The sequence below is a fragment of the Lampetra fluviatilis genome, chromosome 1 (assembly GCF_964198595.1).
Source record: "Lampetra fluviatilis chromosome 1, kcLamFluv1.1, whole genome shotgun sequence".
NCBI classification, from domain to species: Eukaryota; Metazoa; Chordata; class Hyperoartia; order Petromyzontiformes; family Petromyzontidae; genus Lampetra; species Lampetra fluviatilis.
The window spans coordinates 7,639,329-7,665,431 of NC_136275.1; the positions used below are offsets into that span (position 1 = coordinate 7,639,329).

The 26,103-nt window shown below is 40.7% G+C and overlaps 1 protein-coding gene across 9 annotated transcripts in view; it reads left to right on the forward strand.

Moving 5' to 3' along the window:
• KMT2C (lysine methyltransferase 2C) overlaps nucleotides 1-26,103 on the forward strand; it is a 174,231-nt gene that overhangs the window by 35,143 nt on the left and 112,985 nt on the right. For all 9 annotated transcript variants that reach the window (XM_078855009.1, XM_078855017.1, XM_078855026.1 and 6 more), the window contains one exon: nucleotides 1,390-1,504. In XM_078855009.1, coding sequence (XP_078711135.1) covers nucleotides 1,390-1,504 — 115 coding nt within the window. The remainder of the gene's footprint in view (nucleotides 1-1,389; nucleotides 1,505-26,103) is intronic.

A 26,103-nucleotide genomic window follows, 5' to 3' on the forward strand; every position in this document is an offset into this window, starting at 1 on the left:
GAGCATATTTTATCGACTTCAACAGGAGATGTCAACACGGTTTTTACGACTAAAAGACCTGAACACAAAATTTGGATTTCTGCTGGACGTCAAAACGCTTCTATCCGACACAGATGTCGATGCAATTTGTCGAAATTGCACAGATTTTGGAAATTTCTATGACACCGACATCAATGGCCACAAACTTTTCACAGAAATTGGAGATTGCAAAATGCTGCTCAGTAACCGGAATGAAGTTCTACCAGAAACTCCTTTGGATCTTCTTGGTTTATTGTGTTTCATGGAGACGACATATTTCCGAATTTGCGAATTTCACTGCAAATTGTATTAACAATAGCAGTTTCAATTGCAAGCTGTGAGCGGTCGTTCAGCAAATTGAAACTTATTTTGTCGAATTTGCGTGCTTCAATGGGACAAGATCGTCTCAGCGATCTTGCTCTTCTTAGTGTTGAAAGAGAAACATTGGAAAAACAGATTTTGATTACGTGATTGACCAGTTTGCGACAGTGAAATTAAGAAAAATTTATCTTTTGTAGACTGTCAACCTAGGCTCTAAGGAAAGCTGTCTCGGGTGTGGACCAATCAACTTCAAGGACAGTGCATACATTATTAGAGTTATGTTTTTGTTTGCATTATGACTGCAGGTATTGTGGTCTATGCAAACATGACTCCTCGTAAAAAAGGTGTCAGTTTTGTTTCCAGATAACAGGGTAAAAAAACTATTATCATATGTCAACCAGTCTACGACAGTGACTGAGTGAGCCATGTAATATAATTTCTATAAATTTGCTTCTTTAAATACAATGTTTCCTTAATTTTAATCATTCCATATTCGATGTAATAGAAAAATGTGATTAAACGGGTGGGGGGGGGGCGCCAATTTTATAGTTCGTCCCCGGGCGCAAAATATCCTAGCTACGCCTCTGCTCCCTACTGCCGAGGTCTATATAACGTCGTGCCACGGCAGATCTCTCGCCTACTTCAGCAGTTTTTTTCTTGCTGTGGTTGTCCCACCTGATGACGATTGCTTGTGTTGCGATGGAAACGTGATCTATTATTTTTCTACCTACGTGACTTTACCGAAAGAACCAAAGAGTATATACACCAGTAGTTTAACATATATTGTTATTTAAAAACGTTTGAAGCTTATGTAATAAATAAACAATGTCCCCTTTGCTATAAGATACTACAGGTTTAAGTCTAACCATCAGCCAATGTGTCTTCTGGACCAGTGTTTTCCAGCAGCGTTTGTGTAAGCAGCTTTATAAAGCAGACTAATGGTGAATGGATGTTGTGTTTCTGCATAGAATTTGCCTGTGTCCATCTTATGATGTGCAGCATAGCGCTGCTGGCTGTGCCAGTGTTGATGTCTTGTTTTGTGTCATGCAGATGTGAAGGAGGGCTCCATGGCAGAGGGAGGGGAGCCCTCCCCTCCGCCCTGCCCCAGCACTGGCACGGAGGAGCCGTCACCTGGCCAGGGCCCGAGCCCCCAAGCAGAGTGCAGGTGAGACGACATGAGGATCTGTGAGCTTCCATTGTTTTCAACAGTACCTGTAAGACAATAGCCACATTGACACCTAATCTCTGCCTTCTCATACGAAGAATTTCGTTTTCTTCCACCTTTTAAAAAGCAGATGAAGATGCACCTTTCTGGCGAGCCTTCGAGTAAATTTGAAATCTGAGCTAGGCACCGCACCTCTTGAGTCACATTCGAACTTTGTCTTTTTGCGGAATTGCACGTGTTACTAGTTGTTCATGATTATCACTTGCCTTCAGATCTACAGCTTCTTGAGAATGCAGTAGAGAAAGCTACTCTGTTAACAAGTCTCGCAACTGATATATTGCCAGTGTGGGTTGTAAATACAATTCTACTACAACCACTACAACAATAGTTTCTGACTTGGTCCTGGAGCTTGAAAAACCCAATGACATCAAAATGAACATATTGTTCAGGAGAATAATTTGTTAGAATTTCTGTCTTAAATGCTTGTTGTGGCATGCATACTTCTGTTAGATTTGGCCAGGTGATATTCAATTCATAATCTAAGGGTCCAAGTTAAAATTCTATTTTGGGTTGCACTTTCCCCATTGTGACAGCTCTCCTGAGTAGATTAAATTAGAATGTTAAATTGAAAGTCACAACTGTGGTTGGATAACCTGGCTCCCACTATACAATTTTTAGGAATGTCCAAATACTGGCTTAGGGATGCCAAAATGATGTGCACCACCACATACTGCTTGATTGTAGACACTTATTCGTATTACACTACTAGAATGTGGAATATAAAATACTGTTTTTGAAGTTTGTTAGAAAAGATGTTTACGGCAAATGTAAGTATTTGACAATTCATATTGAATCATATGTACTGATATATTGAATGATATATGCAAATCATAATTATAATTGGTTAATAAAATTTTGTTAAGTATATGCAAATGTTACTTTAAAGTGAATCTAACCATTGAGGTGGTAATTAACAAGGCTGTGCAAACAAATCTAAATAATCCATTCTTGAACTGAATTGTTACCTCAAATCATGACAACCCCTCAGATTGTATGGGAGAGTTGAGGTTAATTGTTCTATGCCCATGCTTTATGGGTACGTGTTAATGTGTTTTTATACAGATAATGAAAAACAGATGAGTGAGCCTTTTGTTAATGTTGTTTCAAAACAAGGGAGCACAGAATACTTGCACTTTGCTAGGTGGTATTGTCTCTCAGGGGGTGTTGGTATTGATAGTAAATGCAACATAAACTTTGTTTTCTGTTCTTAAACGAAGATGAGAAAATGGTTTCCTGGAAGGGGTAATTGCATTGGAACCTCAAATATTGTGTAACTGTAATGCCAAGTTTTTGGATAACATTGATGTGGGCAGGTCAACAAAACACCTAAAATGTGTGATTGATTTGTGTGCATTTCGTGTATAGCAATTGTGCACGATATGGGAATTATTTATGCAACCACTGCATATGCTGTATTATATGTGCACATTCCATCGCCAATGACCTCCTTAGAATCACTGGAAAGACTTGATATACACAAAACAGTCATGTAGCAGAGCACCGGATCAATAGGTTGTTTGTTCAAACCCGAGTCGGCCATCCACAGTGTCATTCTTCTGGGTCAGTAAAGTGGGAATATGTTTGTGGTAAGTCAGAACTTGTCTACCTATTTACTTTACATGCCTTCATCATGGCATTGTGAAATTTCAATCGCCAGCTATGGTCTACCATTGGAGATGAGCACTGATCAGTGGAAATGTTTCTACAGAGACACTTTTATTTCCTTTTTTCTGCATTTATTACAGTTGCAAGTGAAGTATAAAACCAGAGCAGCAGAACCAGAAGATAACCTACGAGAATGCAGACAATACCCAACTCGTATAGCGCAGCTGGGAATTACTCTTCACGATATAATTAACTCTCTAATTAACTGTTGATGATGCATTCCAGAGTCGGCATAAGTTATACCCCCCCCCCCCAAACCTCGTCTCGATATGTAGTGATATTTAATAATCCAAACAAGTATGTAAGATATAAGGTTATAATATAGATATGTACAAATGGCTGACTCTTGAATGTGTCTGTTTGCATGATTAATTATTATTGTTCTTGTATAACCAGGAAAGCCTCACTGGGCCTCATGACTTTTCAAGGAGTTGATTGCTGTGTGTAATCCCAATTGAGTAATTTGGGGGTTAGTTTTCAAAGTGGCAAATTTTGAGCATGACTGGCTTCCTACTCTTGCAAAAGACATCATAGGATTTTTTTTGTGTCCACGCAGTTGGTAATGCATATTTTTTTTTGGTTAATTCACCCGCATTGAATACCAGGGAGGCATCTGAATTCAAACCTCTGCAACAATTGGTGAATGCGCGACTGCGAGGCCATATCAACGGCCCAGTGTCTGCCTCCGATATGTTATTGTTGGCATGTTTTAACGTGTTATTTCTTTCGTATTCCAGTGTGTGAATTAATGTGCAACTGAGCATGGAATTATTCTTGCTGTACAGCTGTGCTGAAACAATAATGCACGCTGTTTGCGAAAGCGTAATTTTATTTGCTAATTGTTTATACTTATAATGTTAGCAAAGATGACTCTTGATTTAACATGCCACCTCTACCAGGTAATCTATGTATTCAACTCTATATTTATATTCAGTAGGGTATACTATATTCTGTACAGATTTTGGATGCTACCATTACAAATCCCTTCTTGGGGCATAGGTGACTAATGTTGGGGGATGCAGGGTTGTATTGGGAAAACATTACAGATCCATATTCTCAATGTTAGGGTTCATGATATAAAAAAACTGCACGAATTTGGCTTGGAATGTTGAGAGAACATTCCGAGGTAGTCTCGTTAGTCACTGATTAGCATGGTTGGCTACGCACAGTTTGAAAGAAGTTCAACATATATACATTTGGCTGAATATTAAAGAATGCAGTTTCGCTTGTATTTAATTGAGCATGCCATTGAACATCTCTTAACACATGCATACATTATACATTTTAGCTTCAAAGGCAAAGAGGGTTTATATACAAAATTTTACATTTTAAACCAAGCTAAACATGTTACAATGTTACATTTTAAACAAAGTTTGAACGAGAAAATTGAACCTGCCAATTATGATGACCCTATTTGCAAAGCCAAAAATCGTGTTAAATAATTCAGGGTCATATTGCCTGTGTGTTCTATCTATTGTGCATATTAGCAAATAAATACAAACATGCATTAGTCAGAGCACACAACAAAACAGAGCTAGAAGAGATTGAAAAGACAGTTTCAAACTGAAATATGCAAACAACTCTGTTGGCAATTATAAAAGGAGGAGGTTTGGTTGATTGTAACACTGTCAGCTGGTCCTCAGGAGTAGTTTCTAGTCTTGTTGAAAAAAGCCGTTGTTTTCATGATGTTCAACAAGCTTCAGCTTCTGACGTAGAATTTAATTATCAAAATACGCACCATTTTGACCCTTTTCAATTTATTTTGTTGATCTTGGTTTAAAATGTCACATTTTGTATACCTTATTTGATTGGAACACATTTCTCATTTTTAGTTATCAAGTCATGTTTATAGGCTTTAACGCTGTGTTTGTTCTTGTTATATGTTGAAATTTTGAGCATCTTTAGTGGAAATTGGACATTATAGGCTCGCGCTGCAATGTAAATTGACGGGCAAGGAAATTACGCACTATATTAATTTTTTTACGCGATCTAAACCAAAAACCTCTTATGGATGATATTGGTCGCGAAAGCCTACGTGTTAAACTATATTATTATTTATTGTGGTTGTGCAAAATTGCTCGTATGCGAAAACATATCAAATGTTTTAACCTTTAGCATATTAAGCTATTGAAGTTCTCGGAAGATAAGACTTCAAAGTACATTCATTGCATAAACACCCGAATAAACACATGCTAAGTGCATTGATTGCATTGGCACACCTTGATGAGCTTTTCTGATATGACTGATATTTATTTCAATGCACTATCTTCACAGAGGCCGTTTCCGTACATCATTGAAGATGTTCAGTACTTTTTGACTTCAGCGCCACTTTTAAGCCCGAAATTAGCCATTAGGGTACGATTTGACTTACAAATTAAGTATATTTTTAAAAATACAATCTTAGCATTATTGATTAAGGTATTTTAATATTTATAATAAGTATTATTTTGATATTTATTTTAGATTACTATCGGATGATGCTCCTCAAAGTTCATATACCAATTCATGTGACTCTGCTTCCATGCTGCCAGCCAATTGTCTAATGTTAATCTTAACTAAACTATTAAAGTGTTTTTATTTTACCAGATAAGGCCCACTGAGCTAGATAGCTCTTTTTCAGAAGTGACCTGGCCACAAATGATAGGTCAACGAAGTTGCTTAACATGTGGAAATGTATTTCATCCAAATACTATAATTGCATGTTTCTAAATGTGGAGGGAAAAACCGGAAGACCCAGAGAAAAAAATCCACACGACCACGGGGAGAACATGCTAACTCCAAATATACAGGCGTCATGTTGGGATCGAACAAACGGCCTTCGGTATACTAGGCGAGGTAGTTAACATCTCGCCACTGTGGCCCAATTCCATTTGGGGAACACTTCTGCTGACAAAGCTCTGGGGGCGGACACCAAGAAGAAGGGCGGCCTCTTAGTGCCTGCTGCTGACATCAGAAGACTTCCCTTCCCTTTACCTATAAGCCGCAGTTCTTTTCTGCACCTTGTTGAGGCCTTACTGGTCAAACAAGTGCAATAATAATTAAAACAATAATGAGGAATAAAGTCACTTATTTTGGGGCTGAGCTCAGCTTGTTGACAGAGATGAAAAGTGAGGTCACTTAACCTGGGGTGCTTCAAAGAGGGGCCGGAGTGTTTTGGTGATAGCACAGGCACCATGGATGGTGCCATGGATGGTATCTGCAAAGTTTTTGAGTTTGTCTCTTCATTTGTGAATGGAGTGCCAATTTCAGGGCAATAGCGTTTGATGAATTATATACAAACTTTTCATCGTGAAAATTTTCAGATCTCCATGATGAGAGACTGGCATGACTGGCATAATAAAGATTTTTTTGCTTTGGCCAAAAAGGAGTTCAACAGTAAGGATATAAATGACCATGCAAATTGCACTCTGTAAGCTATAATTTCAAAACGATTCAATGAATTGACTGCAAATGATATCGTTAAGCAGTTTTGCAGTCATGAAGGATATGCACACACCACATTGACTACATCTTGCATTATTAGCAATACTACTGCACAATGGATGGTTTTAATAAGATCTTTACTGCTGTGTTCATCATTGTGATGGTCTTTTCTTCAATATGGAAGGCATTTATGGTTGATTTATCATGGTACATTGCAATTGACTGATTGCCATAGCCAGGGCTGGTAAATCTTGTTTTCGGAATTTGAATGGTTAACTAATTAGTGCTTATTCTTGGGTCTTTCGGTAAAGTCACGTAGATAGGTTCAAAGAAAATAACAAGAAACTACGACGTTTCGATCGCAACACAAGCGGTCGTCTTCAGGAAAAGGGGGGTTAGCTTCCAAGGCAAACTGTTTATAAGGGTTTGAAATGAGCGTAGCCCAAATGTCAGCAGTCAATGATAATGTAAGTGGTGGGCAGCCAACCCGAAGGTGGTTGGTTTTCCACCAATCAAAGGGCTGGCAGGTGAAAATTAGCATGTTAAAGAGAGAATCTGGTTTAATCACAGGTGGCTAAACTGAGATTTTATTTAGAAATCTCAGTGTTGTCGGCTCAGAGCCACTTCACGACCTTGGTTTTGACTTGTAATTCATGGGCGAAAGCAGAGTTCAATACAACCCAATAAGGTGTCATGTTGTTTATATACGTTTGCTATATATGTCTTTCGTGATACACACACCCTTGCAAATAGGATTTTACATCCGACGGGATTATTCAGGTTCAATATTTTAATGAAAAGATGAGACAAACCAAGTGATAACTATGGTATTGCGGGAGGGATCATTCATGGGGCCCGGGGTATTGAGGTGTGAGGGGAGGTGCTTAATGAAATGAGAAGGTTGGCAGAGGTGGAGTGTAAAAAAGGGGAATGGGTATTGGGAGAAGGGTAAATTTTTGAGCTGCAGATGGGCTTGTGGAGAAAGTGCAGGGAGATGATAACAATAAAAAAAATACATTTAATTTATAAAGGACTTTGCTATTATATACACGAGGCACTGTACATACAAATAATTAGAAGGGATCAAATGTGGTGTGAGACATTGATTGTGAGGGCAGGGTGATGGGAAACCATATGCTCGGACTAGGAGGTGAGAAAGTGAGCTGCGGTTACATGGTGAGGAGGGTAATGGCAACACATTGGAAAGTATGTGAATGTGTGTTTTCGGGGTGAGAGGCTGGTGAGAGGGGAAAAGTGGTTTGTGGTGGATTTGGTCTGATGTCGGTGTCTTACTCCCACTCAGTCCATCGGAATTATCATTTTATCAGCTGCGTAACACCGAGTGAAAGTTACCTAGCCCCCCTGACACTTCATACAAAGCTCCGGGTCCTCATGGCCACAGTTATGCCCTCCCTTTTCTATGCTTTTGAAATGTGAAACCCTCTAAAGGAACAATCTGTGGCAGTTTGAAACAATCAGGCTAGCCTGCCTACGATACATCCTGTGTATAACCAGACTGCATTGTGTGAGGAGTTCACAGATCCTGGAAAGAGCTGGACACAGTCCTATCGGTGAGCTCCGGCAAGTGAGACTGCTTTGGCTGGGTCATGTAGCCTGTATGCCCAGCCAACGCATGCTCAAGCAGCTTTTGTTTGGCCGGATAGAGGGGGCTAAATGGGCACGGGGCACGGGTTAGAGAATAGATAGACTGATGTGTTACAGAAGGATGTGGAGCTAATTGGAGTTGCCGATGACTGGTACCAACATTATCAAGATCAGCCTCTGTGGGAGGTTCGTGCTGCGGGGGAGTTGTCGGCAGTTGCCCTCCAGCAACAACAGAGGGCAGAGGAGCGACGCTCACAACAACGAGCAGAGTGCTGGGTGGCCAAAGCGCAGAGTTGTAACACAGTGGGGAGCACAGTTGGTGCATGTGCCAGCCATCTGTCAACCCATGCCACCTAGGTCTGTTCTGTGACCTGCCAGCGGGCCTTCGACACTTCACGTGGCCTCAAGGTCTACCTCGCTTGGCACAAGCACCGTGGTGACGCCATCACCGCTTAGTACTGAAGGACGGTTATGTTATAATGTGGGTGTGGTAAAAGAGGATGGTGCCATTATGGGAACTGTCATAAAATGTGGGGAAACATGTTTTTGTAAGCCACCATATGAGTGCTTGAAAAACATGTAGAAATATTAGTATGCACAGACCTGAATCTGAATTATCCAGGATAGTCTTACAAAGCCTCAAGACTGCTATATTTGGCATTAAGATGTTTGTCCATTTTCCTTTAAGAGTGTTTTTGAATGTGAGAGGAAACTGGAGTCTTAACACAAACAAGACACGCTCACGCACATCGCATTTGTTCACGTTGCTGCATGCGTTTGTTTGGCGCCCAACACAAATGTTCACACATTGCCGCATGCATCTAGCTGTCCACTCGTTGGGAATTCAGTGTCGGGGGCGAAGAGTGCCTATAGAGAATCTTAACGTGCAAGGGGAATACCACTTCTAAATCCTAAGACAGGTTAGAACATTTTCCGTTGTGCTTTTTTATAACTACTTTGTGGCCCAACCATTGGGAGTTTCACAGCACAGACAGTTTGGTCCAAATTTGAAGAAAATACTGGCAAATTACTTAATTGGGACTATATATAGCAATCATCACCTCCTATTGACCAACCCCAACTTCATAGTGCCGGTTTACAGGTGTGCTCAAGCACATGGCAAATATCCTATTCCTCACATTTACGACAATTCTCTTACAGGTAATTCTCAAGCTCTGATTTTGGAACATAAACTTCTCTTGGGGGAATGCAAGTTCAGGATTTTCTATATGAGCCCCACAGCAGACAATGCTCGTTGCTTATCAACATAGGTTTTCTGGCCACTGCAAGAATTAAAGACTTGGAATTCAAGCAGCCCCACGAAAAAATGTGTTTCATGGAAATAAACAATGCAGTGAATGGTAAGCTCGTGATTACTAATTGCTCTGTGTGATATATAAGGGTTATTTTTGGTTTTCTATATGCAGATTCAACATCACAACTTTCCTTATTTGTTCTCTTTTTCGAGTTAAAGTCCTTGTGATCGGTCAACCATTCCTAAAATTTCTGTAGGGAGTCAATGAAACGAGCCCCCATTTCTAAGGCCAACCGGCAGTTGTGCTATAGAGAAACTGGTTCTGAACATAGGAATACGAAGTCTGGTCCACTGGCTCAGGGAGACAATGGTGATGAGCACATGTAAACGTTTGGACAGAAAGAAAAGGGACAAATATACTTCCGTTCTTAAAAAGAATTCTCCCGCTATTTTCACAGAATAGTTATTGAATTCTAGATTTGAAGCTTTCGTGACTGCAAGGATTCATACTCTTAGATTTTTCGGTAAAGTCACATAGGTAGAAAAATTCAATAAAAAATAATATATCACGACGTTTCGATCGCACCACAAGTGGTCCTCAGGCAGAGAAAAAAATATCCAGCAGTGGAAGTGCTGAACCAGGAAGAACAGAGAGAGAGAGCTGTTACAAAAAGAGGTTATTTTTGTTGGCCAAGGGCAAGCAGGCAGGGTCCGAACTGGAAAGGAATTCCATCCTTGCACGCAAGCACGTCAGTTGTGTTAATGGGGGAGATTAGGGAGAGAGAGATTAGGGAGATAGATTAACATGAAATGAGCTTCCGTCGCCACATAAGAGTATCGTCTCCACACATGTGCACAGCAGCAGTGTTAATGGGAGATTAGCACTATGTTGATGGGAGGGATTAGGTAGAGAGATTAGGGACATTAGCAAGTTAATGTCATGTCTATGTGTAACACAAGCCGCGGCGCTGCCAACTGCGCTGTGAGAGGAAAGTGCGTCAATGCAAGAGAACCACCGCAACGGTGGTCGCGCCAGTGAGACACACAGCCAGAACCATCGATGCATCGAGGCTAAGGGAGCAGAGGTGGCCATGTAAGTGAGACCCCAGCCCGTTAATGCAGAAGCACCTAACAGGGCAATGCAACTCGGAGAGTATGAGATAACAGCCAAATGGCAGGAAGGCTGGAAACACCACAGCAAGTTACGACTTTGCTTGGTTAATAACATCCTTCCAATTATTGCTCAGCTTATACCCATCTTCTCGGTTGAAATTCTCTCTGTTTATATATCTGGATGGCTTCATGGACAAATCTTTAATGGTAGCCCGAAGGTTTTCAGAGTAACTTCGTCTCGGAAAAAACAATATCGTGCGAGCCCACTGTTATAACAATAATCCGCCACGTTCTGCCGTGTTTCAAATCTGCCTTGTGTTCGCGAACACGGTCCGAGACATGTCGTTTCGTTTCCCCGATGTAACTGCTGCCGCAGACACAACTTAGTTTGTAGACACTAGGGTATTGCATGTCAGGAATGACATCCTTCACAGATGGGATCAAATCACGGATTTTGTGTACTGTATTGAATCGGACCTGGATCTTGTGTTTAAGATTTTGGAAATATTTTTGGTAACCCCTGCTATGTATGGCAAGGTGATGGTTTTTATTGGGTCCTCAGATGGTTATTTCCCAATGGTTTGGGTAATAGCTTTACGGATTGTGTAGTCTGAATATACATTCATCTTGAGGGCTTGGCGTACGTGCTCCAGTTCACTGGCTAGGTGGCGCTGGTCGGAGATGCAGCGGGCCCTATTGTGCAGTGTTTTGATGAGGGAATTCTACTTATTTGCACACGAGTTATTAGCAGGAGCATGCTCATAAATCTGCACTGTACGGAAAAAAGGGGAAAACCTATTCTCATATTTTGGTACTGGCAAAGGAGGTCCCATGATGTACTTTATTATTTAGTAGTCGTACCAAAGCCCCTAGTTTTTGCTCCATGGGACAAGAATAGATTGTTTCCTTTTATAATATTTAGAGAACAAAAAAAGATAGGAAAGTAAAATGTTGGTACCCTAGTCTCAGTACCAACATATTAGCTTTTTTTTCAATTAACTTTCAGCAACAGGTCTTTTTGTTACAGAGTATATCAAGGTGCAGAAAATATATACATGTTTCATCTTTGGTCAAATATTGTATATCCCAGCAGAAGGACAAGGAAATACAAATATACGTCCTGTGTATTTTCCATTCAATGCATTCACGTGTGACTAGTTCTTAATGGTATGTGGTGCTGTCCCACGTTAAACAATATTACTGTCAAGAGATAGCTGGATGTGTATGTTATCCCGTGTTTGTTTCCTCTTGCTGACAAGCTGCAATTTAAGTAATTGAAGTAACACAACTCTGAATACCTCAGACTTTACATTTGGTAATATTTGTGGAGGTAAGAATGTCTATATAGGTCAGTTGGACAGAGGACATACTGGGTAAGCAGTATACGAATGACCCTTACATTTTCCTTGTAACACAAGTTTTAAATGTAATAATTTTTCTGGTTTAAGGAAATTTTAACAAAAAAAGTATTTTTATTCTTATTTGTTAGGGCCTCTGATTAGGCACTGTGGACACCATACTTTATCTATAAGCAGGATTGGGGGATTAAGGATAAGAATACTTCTACAAAATATGAATGACATTTTTGCTGTGTTTGTTAGAGCAATGGGCTGCCAATCATAAGCTCACTTGTCATGTTTGAACCTGCCTTATCCCTTCAAGGTTAATAAATGAGCACCCTGCATTCATCTTAAAGACCAGCTCATCTGTAGCGTAAAATGTTTACTTTTTATCTCCCATCCAATGAATGCCATCTATTTAAGCATCGGGATACCAACTGTTTTGAATTCAATAACTATTCTGTGAAAATAGCGGGGACATGATTTTTAAGAACTGAAGTATATTTGTCCCTTTTCTTTCTGTCCAAACGTTTACATGTGCTCATCACCATTGGCTCCCTGAGCCAGTGGACCAGACTTCGTATTCATATGTTTAGAAGCAGTTTCTCCATAGCACAACTGTCGTTGGCCTTAGAAATGGGGGCTCGTTTTATTGACTCCCTACAGAAATTGTAAGAATGGTTGACTGATCACAAGGACTTGAACTCGAAATTTTTCGATTATGTTTTGGATGTTTTACTACACAGCACCACCTGGCCAGGTACAATTTAGTTGACCATGATGTGGGCTCATGATTTCTGATGCCACGCCCTCACATCTCACTATGGTGGGTCCTCACTTCGGGGTGTGTGTGGGACGTTGGTGCGCTAGGGTTTATGCAGTGGATGCAGTCAGGCATATCATTCACACCTGCTAATGATTTTGGAGTGCACGTTTTTTTTCCCTTGGATATTATAATCTCTTCTGTTGTTGGCTTTAGAACTCAACACTGTCTGTTTTATTTAATACTCTTTTACACATTGAGAAATAAAAATAATTAAAATGTTAAAGATCATGATTGTCAAATCTCTTACACGGATGCAATTCAATTTGATATTAAATGAATGATATATTGTATCTTTTAATTGAAAAAATCATTGGTAACCATTGCATTTTAAATTATCATTTGTTTCTCGACTGCCTGATAATAGAAGGCACCTTTCTCAATAATGCACAAACTTATGTGCACATGCACATTTGACATATCATGTGCCATGACATATCCATTCACCCCTAGATAAGCTGCTAAAGTCAGAATACACTCTGATTTGGGTTAATCACTGAGCATGCAGATCGGCTATGAAAATAGCACTCATTGTGATGTGCCCATAGTTACAACATAGCAAACTTTAGTACAGCATGTGTTACTGTATGTTCATATACATATATTCACGAGGGAGTTGACATATTTTAATGCATTTAAACGTTGACATGTTTAGTCTCAAGTATCCTTTAAAATAATCAGCATCTGTATTGAAGTCAATATTAAACAGTGCACATCACTGTTAGCTGTTGATGGAATTTCCACATTTATAGTGAAGGATTCAGCCAGTCAGACCATTTCCTCCAAATGGTTCCTCATTTTATTGACCCTTGAGGGTTAATTGGGTCAGTCAAACTCAATCAGGATTTGAACTTTGGCCCTTCTGATTGTGATTTAAGTGCTCTGTGACAGTAGGATTTGCACCGTATGTGTTGTCGATGTGTGCATCATCACAATGAAGTATTTCCCGGGGAACAATTTGTGCTAAACATTTACACAACAATTTATTCACATGCTGAAAAGTTACATTCAAAATAGTACAACATCAAGTCAGGTATATGAGGTGCCTAGGATTTTTTCTCCGAGTGTAGTGTCTGCAGGACAGCTACAGTGATTAGAACATTAAATGGACAAAGTAATGCCCTTGGTTTAACCTCGGGCATGGGCATTGTAGGTCATGAGTACGCTAAAGGCTTAAACCCAGGCGCATGAATCCCTCAATTATTTTTGTAACTTTTGTTCTCCATATCTGTTCCTTGGACAGTTACTGAAGGTGAACAGAGATCAAAGTGATCAAATATAGGTCGACGAGCAGGTCCGAGTGCTTTTGGAAAACTGAACTTGAACAGTGAAAAGCAACCTACCAGTCAAAATATGAATATTTATTTATACTGGAGGAAGCCGATGTGCAGTCTGCCTCAATGTGAAATTGTTTAATCCGTGTATGTTACCTGCTATGACATGCATATGAAACATAGATATTGACTAAGATTATGTTACAAAACATCCTACCTCCTATTTGCATGGTTGGCTATGTACGGTGCGAAAGAAGTTCAACATATATACATCCCGAGGTGTTAAAGGAGGTGCAACGATGGTTTGGTCCATTCGACATGGACCTCTCAGCTTTGGGAACCAACCATCTGTGACATTTCTGCACCCGATTTCGATTCCCAGGAGAGGTCACGACCGACACGTTCTATGATACGTTGGACCGGAGACGGTCTCTACACCTTTCCTCCGTGGTCCCTCATTCTGAGGGTCGTGGTCATAATTAGAAGGGGCAGGGCTTCAGTGCTGCGGAGTGCCCCACATTGGGCCAGGCAGCACTGGTTTTCGGACCGTCTAGAACTAAGTACAGTTCCTCCGAGGATGCTCCTGATTTGGGAATACTTCTTCAGCAGGGTGACGTACGCTGCCCACATTTTTTCGTTTGACTGCCTGGACGGTGAAAGGGTGAGATTTGCCCACCAGCGTTTTTCATAGCAGGTTTAGGTTATACTGCTGAAATCAAGGACAGTCCCACAGGAAAGGTGTATACTGATCATTGGAGGTCCTTGTCTGATTGGTGTGTCAGGGCTGCACAGGACCCCCTGTGAAGCGGTCGCCAGTCATCGCTAGTCACTTACAGGCAGCATTGGGGATTGTCATAGTGTGACTGCGTTTATAAGAATATGCCTGTCGGTGATCCCTGCCTTCCACTAAGCATGTCCTCGATGTCCCAGTGGGGTCCATGGCAGCGCTGTCTCGGCTCCCGAGGACTATGGCTCTGGAGAGTTAGACGGCAGCCAGCTTCATTGTCCCCTTGGGATCTTAGATGCACTTATACACACCGTTCAAGTCTATGGCCACTGCTTAAGAATGATTTATGACTCTGAAAATGGTATTCTTGTGGTGAATACATCTGCGAAAAGGTTGGGAGAGTTACAGTCCTTGTTGGCCCATCCCCCTTTGTGGATTATCTCGCCACAGTTTCAGTCTAAGGTAGCATCGACATTTATTTTGCAGCAATAGCTGCATTTGCTTACTTTGTCTGGCCCCGTTTACATCAGGAAAACAAACAGAGGGCTCTCCATACCAAGAGCCTTGAAATTCTATCTGCAAAGGAAATCGGGCTGGCAAGGATCGCAGTAGTTCGAATTATACGGGAACGCCGTCGGAGGTAATTCGGCCTCGAAGGTCTGAATTTCTGTATAGTTGAAATAATGTATCAGGCATTATCATGTGTTCACCAAAAAGGATTCCCTGAAGGTTTTAGGGCCCATTCCACCAGAGTGGTGGCAACATTGTGGGCCAGGGCATCAAACGTGCCATTGGATGTTTTTTGCAAGGCGGCAACTTGGAGGTTGCCGCATACATTTGCAGGGCACTACAGGGCTTCGTAAAATGCCTCATTCTGGAAAGGAGTTCAGCCTGTCGCTCTTCAGGAGTACCAGCTAAAAATTAGGAATAACTAAGTGACCATTAGCAGCATGGACAAATAAAACATGGTTTCATATCTTGGTGTAAAGAAATTCAAATCTGCTGATCTCCCTCCCATTCACCCCCTCGTCGAGGTACTCAAATAATTAGGAGGGTTTTGCCAGGGTTCATCGCTTTATAATGATCAGGTAAGTCTTACGTGCTAGTTCTGTTTCTTTCCAGTTTTAGTTATACTTAAGTTTGTGAGAGTCTTCACTGCTCTGTTTCGGCATCAGACTTCTCTCTCACCCTCTTATTCTTTACGTGGTTCCTGTTGTGTTCGTGGAGTGATGATGTGACGATCCTTATGTGTTCATCTACCTTAAAAATTGGCTTTGCCGTAAGGGGAATTGCTAATGGTTATAAATCAAGTTTTTACCAAGGTACATAACTTAATTTTAACGAACATGTTTTAAGTAAAAAAATAACTAAATATGTATATTCTTTGGGTCTTTTGGTAAAGTCATGTAGATTGGTTCAAAGAAAATAACAAAAAACTACGACGTTTCGATTGCAATACAAGCGGTCGCCATCAAGAAAAGGGGGTTAGCCTCTAAAGGCAAACTATTTATAAAGGTTTAAAATGGGTGTAGCCCAAGTGTCATCAGCATGCGCGAGGCAGCTAATGTTAATGCAATTAATGGTAATCGTAGAGTGCAACGATGGCGCTGGTGGTGGGATTCCACCAATTAAAGGGCTGCCAGGTCTAAAATGGAAACATAGCCAGTTATGACTTAAACTGGTTGATAACGTCCTTCCAGTGATTGCTGAGTTTATACTCATCTTCTCGGTTCACATTGTGTCTGTCTGTAGAATGGATGGCTTCATGAAGTAATCTTTGTTCATAGCCAGTGGGTTTGCAAAGTACCTTCGTCTTAGAGAAATACATTTTGTGTGAGCCCACCGCATTAAAACAATAATCAGCCACGGATGATGTATTGGCCCTACCGTGTTTCAGATCTGCCTGATGTTCATGAACACGGTCCAAGACATGTCGCTTAGTTTCCCAAATGTAACTACTGCCGCAGACACAGCTTAGTTTGTAGACGCCGGGGTATTGCATGTCAGGGATCACATCCTTCACAGATGGGATCAGATCACGAATTTTATGTATTATGTTAAATCGAACCTGGATCCTGTGTTTGCTCATGATTTTGGAAAAATGTTTGGTGACCCCTGCTATGTATGTCAAGGTGATGGTTTTGATTGGGTCCTCAGATGGTTCTTTCCCAACAGTTGGGGTGATAGCTTTACGGATTGTGTAGTCTGAATATCTATTCGTCTTGAGAGCTTGGTTTACGTGTTCCAGTTCACTGGCTAGGTGATGATAGTCGGAAATACATTGAGCTCTCTAGGGTGTAGAGTTTTGATGAGGGAATTCTTCTGGGATGGATGGTGGTGGGAGTCGGGTTTTAGGTAGGCATCCATATGGGTTGCTTTCCTGTATAGATATTTAAATAAATACCTTAATCTGTATGTACGTATGTCTCAAAAACCTCTCGGGTACTTCCTGACAAGGTACAAAGTTGAAATTTGGTACATAGGTAGTTTTTAGGACAAACAACAGGAACAATCTTAAAATCCAAGATTTTTCATTTTAAGGCCCCCAAATCTTGATTTTAAGTGCCCCACAAACATGTTTGTGCATATCATTCAGAAACTGTTCAAAATATAAGATTGCGTTTTTTCCGTTCGACATAGCGTTAAACACAGCAAATTAAGTTAAAGCGGAGAACCCTTGTTCTATCGACTATTCTTTTTTTAAATATTTCTGATTAAAGCGGTTTTGAACGAAAAAGTACACTTTATGATGTTCAAATCTGAATAATTTGAAAACGGTAAAAGATAGGAGTTTTCCCCCAGAGTATTAAGTTAATTTTTTGTTCTTTCTAATAAAATAAGATAATCTTTAAATATAAGAATTTTAATAAAGCAGTCAACATTTTTTCGTGGATTTTTTTTTAGTAGTTGAGTGTCTAAACATAGATTAAAAACGAGAAGAAAATCAAGTTAGTTATTATATTTATATAAAACCTTTGCCTGGTGAAGACGGGCTTTATGAACTATTAATTTAGTAATTACAGGTCGAGACGATTTCATGACCATCGTGTACTGCACAGTTTGTTAGAAGTGGCTTACCGTCACCGTGTAGCAGAGGATTATGGCTGAGGTTAACTGGATGTGAAAGCCCAGAGATATTTTCTGACAAGCTTAAATAACTTATATAGTTCATTGATAAAAATACATATAAAAAACGAGAGATGGGTAGCAGTAAACGGCACGAGTAAAGCACTTGGACCTGTTTAAGAGTATGGCTCACGGAATTCGATGCAGCATCTCATAAGTGCACTGCAAACGGTAAAACTTCAGCTATCCGAAATAACGAGTGTACTGTTCGGGTGAGTTGAAAAGTGGCAAGCTTTCAAACAAATAAAAACCTATGTAACAATATAAACGCCGTGTATATGTGAGTGTGTATTAAATATATCCGCGTGTGATCATTGTTTTATTACCCATTTATCTGGCAACAAAACTGACACCTTTATTTACAAGGAGTCATGTTTGCATTGGACCACAATACCTGCAGTTGGAATGCAAACAAAAAACACAACTTCGATAATGTATGCACTGTCCTTGAAATTGATTTGTCCACACCCGAGAGACAGCTTTTCTTAGAACCGAGTCTCACATGGTGTTGGCCTTTTGGCGTCATCTCGTCCAACACCATGTGAGACTAGGCTCTAAGAAAAGCTGTCTCGGGTGTGGACCAATCAATTTCAAGGACAGTGCATACATTATCAGAGTTGTGTTTTTTGTTTGCATTCTGACCGCAGGTATTGTAATCAATGTAAAAATGACTCCTTGTAAAGGTGTCAGTTTTGATGCCAGATGAAAGGGTAAAAAAACAATTCTCATATTTTGCTACTGCCAAAGGAGGTTCCAATGGTATATTAGTGTGTGTAATTATATAAACCAAAAAAACAAAGTACTCGCTGTTTGTATTCTCTGTTGAGTACTGTATTATAGCTAACTCCGTCAGTTGGTCTGCTCTGTTTACCCATCATCCTCCCCCATCCCCCTCCTCCATTCCCCATTTATTCAGCGACCTAGCGGGGCTCAATGTAAAATCAACTTTTCCAGGATCCGGCGAACTAGGGTTTTACTGTATCGCTTTACAATGGCTAGTACACATGCACGCCAGTTGTATGGACTGTATTGCAGTGGTCAAGGTTGGTGTGTTTATACTTCGCATTTTTAATAAGCTCATCTAGATTTTTTTACACAAGATTAGCATGGAGCTTTATTTCACATCTTACCATGTGCAGCTGAATTAGTGCAGATAGTGTTCCGCATAGTTTTTGTTTATTTCAGTAGCCTTTCCTGATTACTGATAATTCTGGCTTACTTGCATACCTGTAAACCCCTTATCAGTGCTTACCTTATACTGGTAGGAACGAAGTGAACCAGCCTACATTAGATTATATCGTCCGTCCGTCCGTCCGATGTCCGATTAGGTGTAGCAACATCGCCCCGTACTGCTAACACTTGGCAGGACCCTACAAAAACCTTTAGACTCAGTGACGCTTTCCTGGCTAAACAAGTGTAACATTCCCTTATAATTCCCTGAGATTAATTAAAAAACCTTTTGACTCGGTGACGCTTTCCTGGCTAAACAAGTGTAACATTCCCTTATAATTCCCTGAGATAGCTTTTAATTAAAACATTTAAATAAAAAATTAACTCACAGCGGCCTAAAGCCTACAGCTAGGCCTAAAGCCTAGACCTAGGCCTCAAACTCTCCCTTCGTATCGTACCCCTGCGTGTGTGAAAGGGAGTTAATGTTTAACAATGTTACATTCCCTGATGTTTTTAAATTGAAACATTTACATTTTAAGCTTTTACATTAATAATTAAACATTAATAATTAACACATTTAAATTAAAATTAACTCACAGCGGCCTAAAACATACAGCTCGGCCTAAAGCCTAGAACTAGGCCTCAAACTCTCCCTTCGTATTGTCCGATTAGGTGTAGCAACATCGCCCCCTACTGCAAACACTTGGCAGGACCCTACAAAAACCTTTACACTCAGTGAGGCTTTCCTGGCTAAACAAGTGTAATAATACATTATGTTTATATTCTTTGGTTATTCGTTCCTACCAGCCCACCCCGCAGGGACCTGTTTCCAGACCAATTCTGACCTTATTGGTCACTCCGTGCCCTTAGAAATCTCAACGATCATTCTACAAAGTCCCATCACAAGGTGGGAAACACAAACAAAAAGAAAAAAATGCCGTATTGAAATGGCTGTACACCGCATGGACCTGGACTCAAATTCCTTGTACAAGAATACGGGTAAACTGTATGGGTTGACAGGTATGTATTCGAGTGTGGCTTCGTGACTTTTCCTTTGTTAAACCCAGGAGAAATTGTGATGCAGAGAACAAAAGGCTGAAAATAGATTTACTGAAAGCCAATAAGAACGTTGTTAAATGTACAAAAATATGTTTCTATATCAATTTAATATATTTAATGTCCTGGTTATAAATTGATGCCAGCAGTAAGTTATTATCTTGTAATGGCTAATCTGTGCCTTGTATTTGTCAGAATTGTTGGTTATCACAGTATACTACAATTTGGGCAACCTCAGTTCAATCCCTGGCCAAGCTTGCCAGTGAGGGTTAGATTAAAACCTGGTCTCGGGCTGACCTAGGTAGGTTGACATCAAATTTAGAAGCTGGTGCAATATTTTATTATTTTTTCTGAGAAGAAGAAAGTTGCTCGGCATAATGCTGGCTACCACCACCTCCCTTTATATGATATGTTGGCTTTAATCGGCCAGAAGGGCTAAATATGGGATCTGTTCCTTTGATATACCCTTTTTTCCCCTGCTCTGCTTCTGTAATCATATTTAAAGTTCAACTTGAAAGCGGGAGAATTTGTTCTTTTATTTCTGTGCCAAGGCGTGGGCTGAAATTGCCGTGCCATCCTAGTCCCTCCTGCTGCCAAGGAAGGACCAAATGTGTGAATATACGCACATTTAAAATAATATAACGCATATGGCTATTTTTATGTTCCTTCAGACAACAGCATCTATAAATAAGACCTTCCACCATTTTATTTGCAGGATTATGTTCAAGGCAGTAAGTTGCTGTGGTTTACCAGATCTAACAAATTAACACACCTCCATTGGTGACCCTGAGCAGGTCATGGAATTCACCATTACAGTAAAACCTTAGATTGCGAGTAACTTGGTCTGCGACAGTTTTGCAAGACGAGCAAATTTTTAAAATAAATATTAATTTGATCAACGAGCGAGTTTTTGCAATACGAGTAGTACGTATATGCTTTGTCTGCCAAGCGTCACGTGATCACAACTGATATACGAGTGCTTTGGATTACAAGCACGTTTCCGGAACGAATTATGCTCGCAATCCAAGGTTTTACTGTATAATGGAAAGACCCCGTGTGCACAGGCTGACAACTGTTGAGTTGCTACTTTGTGGTATGGTTTTTTATTGACTGGTGGGATGATGATGCAACACCTGACTGGGTTTAGAACAATGAAATGCTCTTTAATAGTTGGGCACTCTTCAGTATCCCTGCCAAGTTTGCGTAAGTGTTTTAGTGAAATATAATTGTATGGCCTCTTATCTGCTATCCTCTCATGTTCATTTACATATCCTGATGTAATTGAATTCATTATGCTTTTGTTAATTTAATCTGTGAGGTTTGGCTGTTTAATCAGCAAAAGCTCAATTAAGCTTTATATTCATCAACTGTGGTCGGCCTTCTCAACTGATGTTTTCCAGCAACATTTGCTGATGAGACTCAGAATGTCAAGATACATGTTGCTTGAAAACAGTTGTTTGGAAGGTCCAGTGCCTGGTGGATTAAAACATAGTTTTATGTCTTGCAGATGAAACAGACCCACCAGCCCATTATTAATTGATAATTTTATTACCCACTCTTTGCCAAGATCGCACAGTTATTGTAGACCAGGGGTCCTCAAACTACGGCCCGCGGGCCACATGCGGCCCACCGAGGGCATTTATCCGGCCCATGGTCACTAATTGGGCTGCGCTTGTGAGCACTAATTGGGCTGCGCTGGTGAGCACTGATTGAGCTGCGGCGGTAGACAATGATTGAGCTGCGGCGGTGGGCACTCATTGGGCTGCGCTGGTGAATGGTTCAATGGGCCAATTGACTGGACTTGCCCCCCAGGCCTAAGGCTGCCAGCCCTCCCCTGGCTGCGCTTGTCTGGCTCTCCCTCCCTCAGCTCCCTCACTTGCCCCTCGGCTCCACTCCCAGTGATATTCCTGTGTGCTGAGTAAATGATAGAGGGGTAATAACAGAGTGATCTCTGATCTCTGGAGGGGCTGCCTGCTGTTTTCCCGTGCTGGTCAGTGACAGACAGCCGAGGAGTAGGAAACCCAATTTAAATCACAGTAAGTGCATTTATATTCTGATTGCTATTCCATTTTATGAGGTTATATGTTGTATGTTGTGTAAGCCCCGGTTCATACTGTTGCGATCTTTGAGCAGTGCGAGTTCAGCCATATGCTTGTATGGCTGAACTTGCATTAGATTCGGAAGAAAAAAGGCACATGTGCCTTCTTTTTTCCTGCAGTGGAATCGGATCGCATGGGTCTTCTCCGCCATGCGATCAGATTCCTATGCGAGTTCGCAGATCGCACTGCGATCTGTAAACAAAACTGCAGGTGTAATTAACTTTTTAATGGCACCCGCACCAGTGTGAGCCTGGGGTAAAAGCGGAGTTCCCCCAATCAGACTGCATTGATGGGCAGTGCAGTCTGTATGTCTCTGTGTGTGCAAAGTTATTGCTGGTATATTGTTTTTGTAGCGCTGTATATATATTGGTATTTTACTAATAGCAATTTTGACTCCCTAGGAAACAATGATGTCAAGAAAGAGAAAAATTGACTCGGAGTGTAGGATATTCAAAAAACAGTGGACTTATGATTACTTTTTCATGCAGTACAAGGAAAGAGCTGTGTGTCTGATATGCCAGAATATAGTGTCTGTGTTCAAAGAATACAATTTACGTCAACACTATGAAACTCAACATAAAGATAAATATGATTGTTTGGTCGGAGAAGTGAGAAAAGATAAAATATTGAAACTGTAAAATACATTAACAACTCAGCAAAATACTTTTGTGAAGCAGAAGCAGCTAAATATTTCATCACTGCGAGCAAGTTTTCAAGTTGCCAAGCTAATAGTGTGCACTGGCAGACCATTCGTTGAGGGAGAATTTGTTAAAGAATGCCTTCTTTCTGTAGCCAAAGAGATGTGTCCAGAGAAGGCTGATTTATTTAGTACAGTGAGTCTTTCAGGACCTACAATTACACGGAGGATTGAAGAAATGGGAGACAATTTCCATCAACATTTGCAAAACTCCACAAAAAAACTTTCCTATTTTTCCTTGGCACTCGACAAAAGCAATGATATTCGTGATTCTGCACAACTTCTAATTTTTATTCGTGGGACGAATGACTATTTCGAAGTCACAGAAGAGCTTGCTGCACTGCAAAGCATCAAAGGAGCAACTACAGGAGAGGATATCTATAAAAAGGTTTGCCAAACTGTGAATGGTTTGGAGCTGAACTGGGCTAAACTAGCCAGTGTGACAACTGATGGTGCTCCTAGCATGGTGGGGTCTAAGAAAGGAGTAATTGCTCGCATTAACCAAGAGATGGACAAACATAACCATTCTCATCCAATAGCCATACACTGCCTCATCCACCAACAAGCGCTGTGTAGTAAATCACTGAAGTGGGACTCTGTTATGAAAATTGTAGTATCTTGTGTTAACTTCATTAGAGCTCATGCACTAAACCACAGACAATTTCAGGAATTTCTGTCTGAGCTAAATGTTGACTATGAAGATGTTCTGTACCACACAGAAGTCCGTTGGCTGAGTCGAGGGAGAGTTTTGAAACGTTTCTATGACTTACTTCCACAGATTACAGCTTTTCTGCTTTCAAAAAACAAAGAAGTACCAGAGCTCAATGATGCAGAATGGAAATGGCGCCTTGCCTTTCTGACAGATGTAACAGAGCTACTCATCAGTTTCAATGTGCAACTTCAAGGAAAGGGAAAGCTCATCTGTGATATGCAATCACATGTCAAAGCATTTGAAGTAAAATTAGGCCTCCTCATCAAACAAGTGAAGGAGGAAAACTTCTGCCATCTCCCCACAACTCAAAATCTGTTAGCGGAAAAACCATTGGTTGCATTCCCAAACAAAACATGTGTGGATTCACTGGAAAAATTGCAAAAGGAGTTCCAATTTAGATTTAAAGAGCTTCATCTCCATGAACAGGACATACAGCTTTTCCGTAACCCATTTTCTATTGACATTGAAAATGTGGATACAATTTACCAAATGGAACTGGCTGAACTGCAGAATTGTGACTCTGAAAGACGCATTCAAGTCAAGCAGCCTTCATAATTTCTATGCATCTCTCCCCTCTGAGACATATCCTCATCTCAGGAACCATGCACTCAAAATGGCAACCATCTTTGGCAGCACAAGTCTGTGAACAGACTTTTTCCAGAATGAAACATTTGAAATCTCCAACCAGATCTAGACTAACGGATGCACACTTGCATCACTTGTTACGACTAGAAGTGACAAATATGGAACCGGACATTGACCATCTCATTAGCCAAAAGCAGGCCCATAGTTCCCATTGAAATACTGGCAAGTTTGTTGATTTAACTTGTTCTTCATTTTAAATATTGTATTTTTCCCGTTTTGTTTCTTCACTTCAAAATAAGATATATGCAGTGTGCATAGGAATTTGTTCATAGTTTTTTTTAACTATAGTCCGGCCCTCCAACGGTCTGAGGGACAGTGAACTGGCCCCCTGTTTAAAAAGTTTGAGAGGACCCCTGTTGTAGACTGAATGTTAGCTGTCATGCAGTAGTCACATAGGCTCAGATATGCGCGTTATTTTCTAAACAAATAATCCATACGAAAATCATGTTTAAAGATGCATAGACTTCGCTTTGGTTTATTTGGTTATAAATACATAATCGATTGTTGATTAGGTTGCGAGTTTTACTGTTAATTAAAACCATCACTGTGTCATAAAGCCATGGGATAATTTTGGTTCTGGCAATAAGAATTTCCAGATCATAAATTGTGACAACCCTTGCAGACAGGATGCTATAGATGCAGTTTTCACGAGTCAAATCAGAGCCCTTGAGATAAATATTTATCTCGCAAAGGAGACCTGGAAAGTATTACAAAGATATTTACCAGCACCGTGTAGAATTTAAAACTGTAATGGAAATAGCATTAACATAAGATATATAAATAATCAAAAACATGAAAATAAAGCTAAACCCATTATCCAAGTTCATTTCCCTGGGGAAATTTTCAGCAATAGGAAACGTATCGAGCAAGTACAATAAATAGTATTGAACAGAGGTGTGGACTCGAGTCATGTGACTTGGACTCGAGTCATGAATTTGATGACTTGTGACTCGACTTGGACTTGCATAACAATGACTTTGTCCCACCTATGAGATGTGGACTCGAGTCATGTGACTTGGACTCGAGTCAGACTCGAGTCATGAATTTGATGACTTGCGACTCGACTTGGACTTGCATAACAATGACTTTGTCCCACCTCTGGTATTGAATACGTTCATGTCTTTGTTATAGCGCAAGACTCACAAAGGTGCCATGTTTCACAGACAGTCCGCAGTAGTATCACAATAGGGGGCGCTATTGCTATGCTTAGTCTCAATTGAGTAAATTTTGGTGATTTGTTTTCAAGATCAAATTTAACATCCACTGTGAAGCAGACAGCGTATATTTAATGGTTAATACACCCCCGGTAATAATGAGGGCAGCCTGCCAGATTCAAACTGTGAACCTCTGCAATAAGCGGTGAACTTGCTACTGCTGAGCTGTGTCACTTGCCGAATAGTGTGTGATGTAGAGGCCGACCTAAATTCGGTTTCGTTTTAGGCGCCGAAAGTTGGCAAATGGCCACTTTCGGCATACTTTCGGTTTCGGCCGAAAGTAAATTTTTAACTTTCGGTTTACTTTCGTTTTCGGCCGAAACTGATACTGACTTTCGGTCCTCAACCGAAGATTTATTTTTAGAATATAACGCTAGTGCAAAGTCTATCAGCCGGTCAGTCGGCGCTAGGCAATCCTATGCGATAGGCTGCAAACACACACGTCAGCAGCAGCAGCTTGCGAGCGAGGTTACAGTCGCAACCATGGTCTGGGGCCGTCAATAAATGACGTCACGCACCTGGGGGGCAGCGACTGCGTAGCGATTCGCGCGCTGCACTATGAACCCGGCGGCCCGAGTTCGATTCCCACTCACGG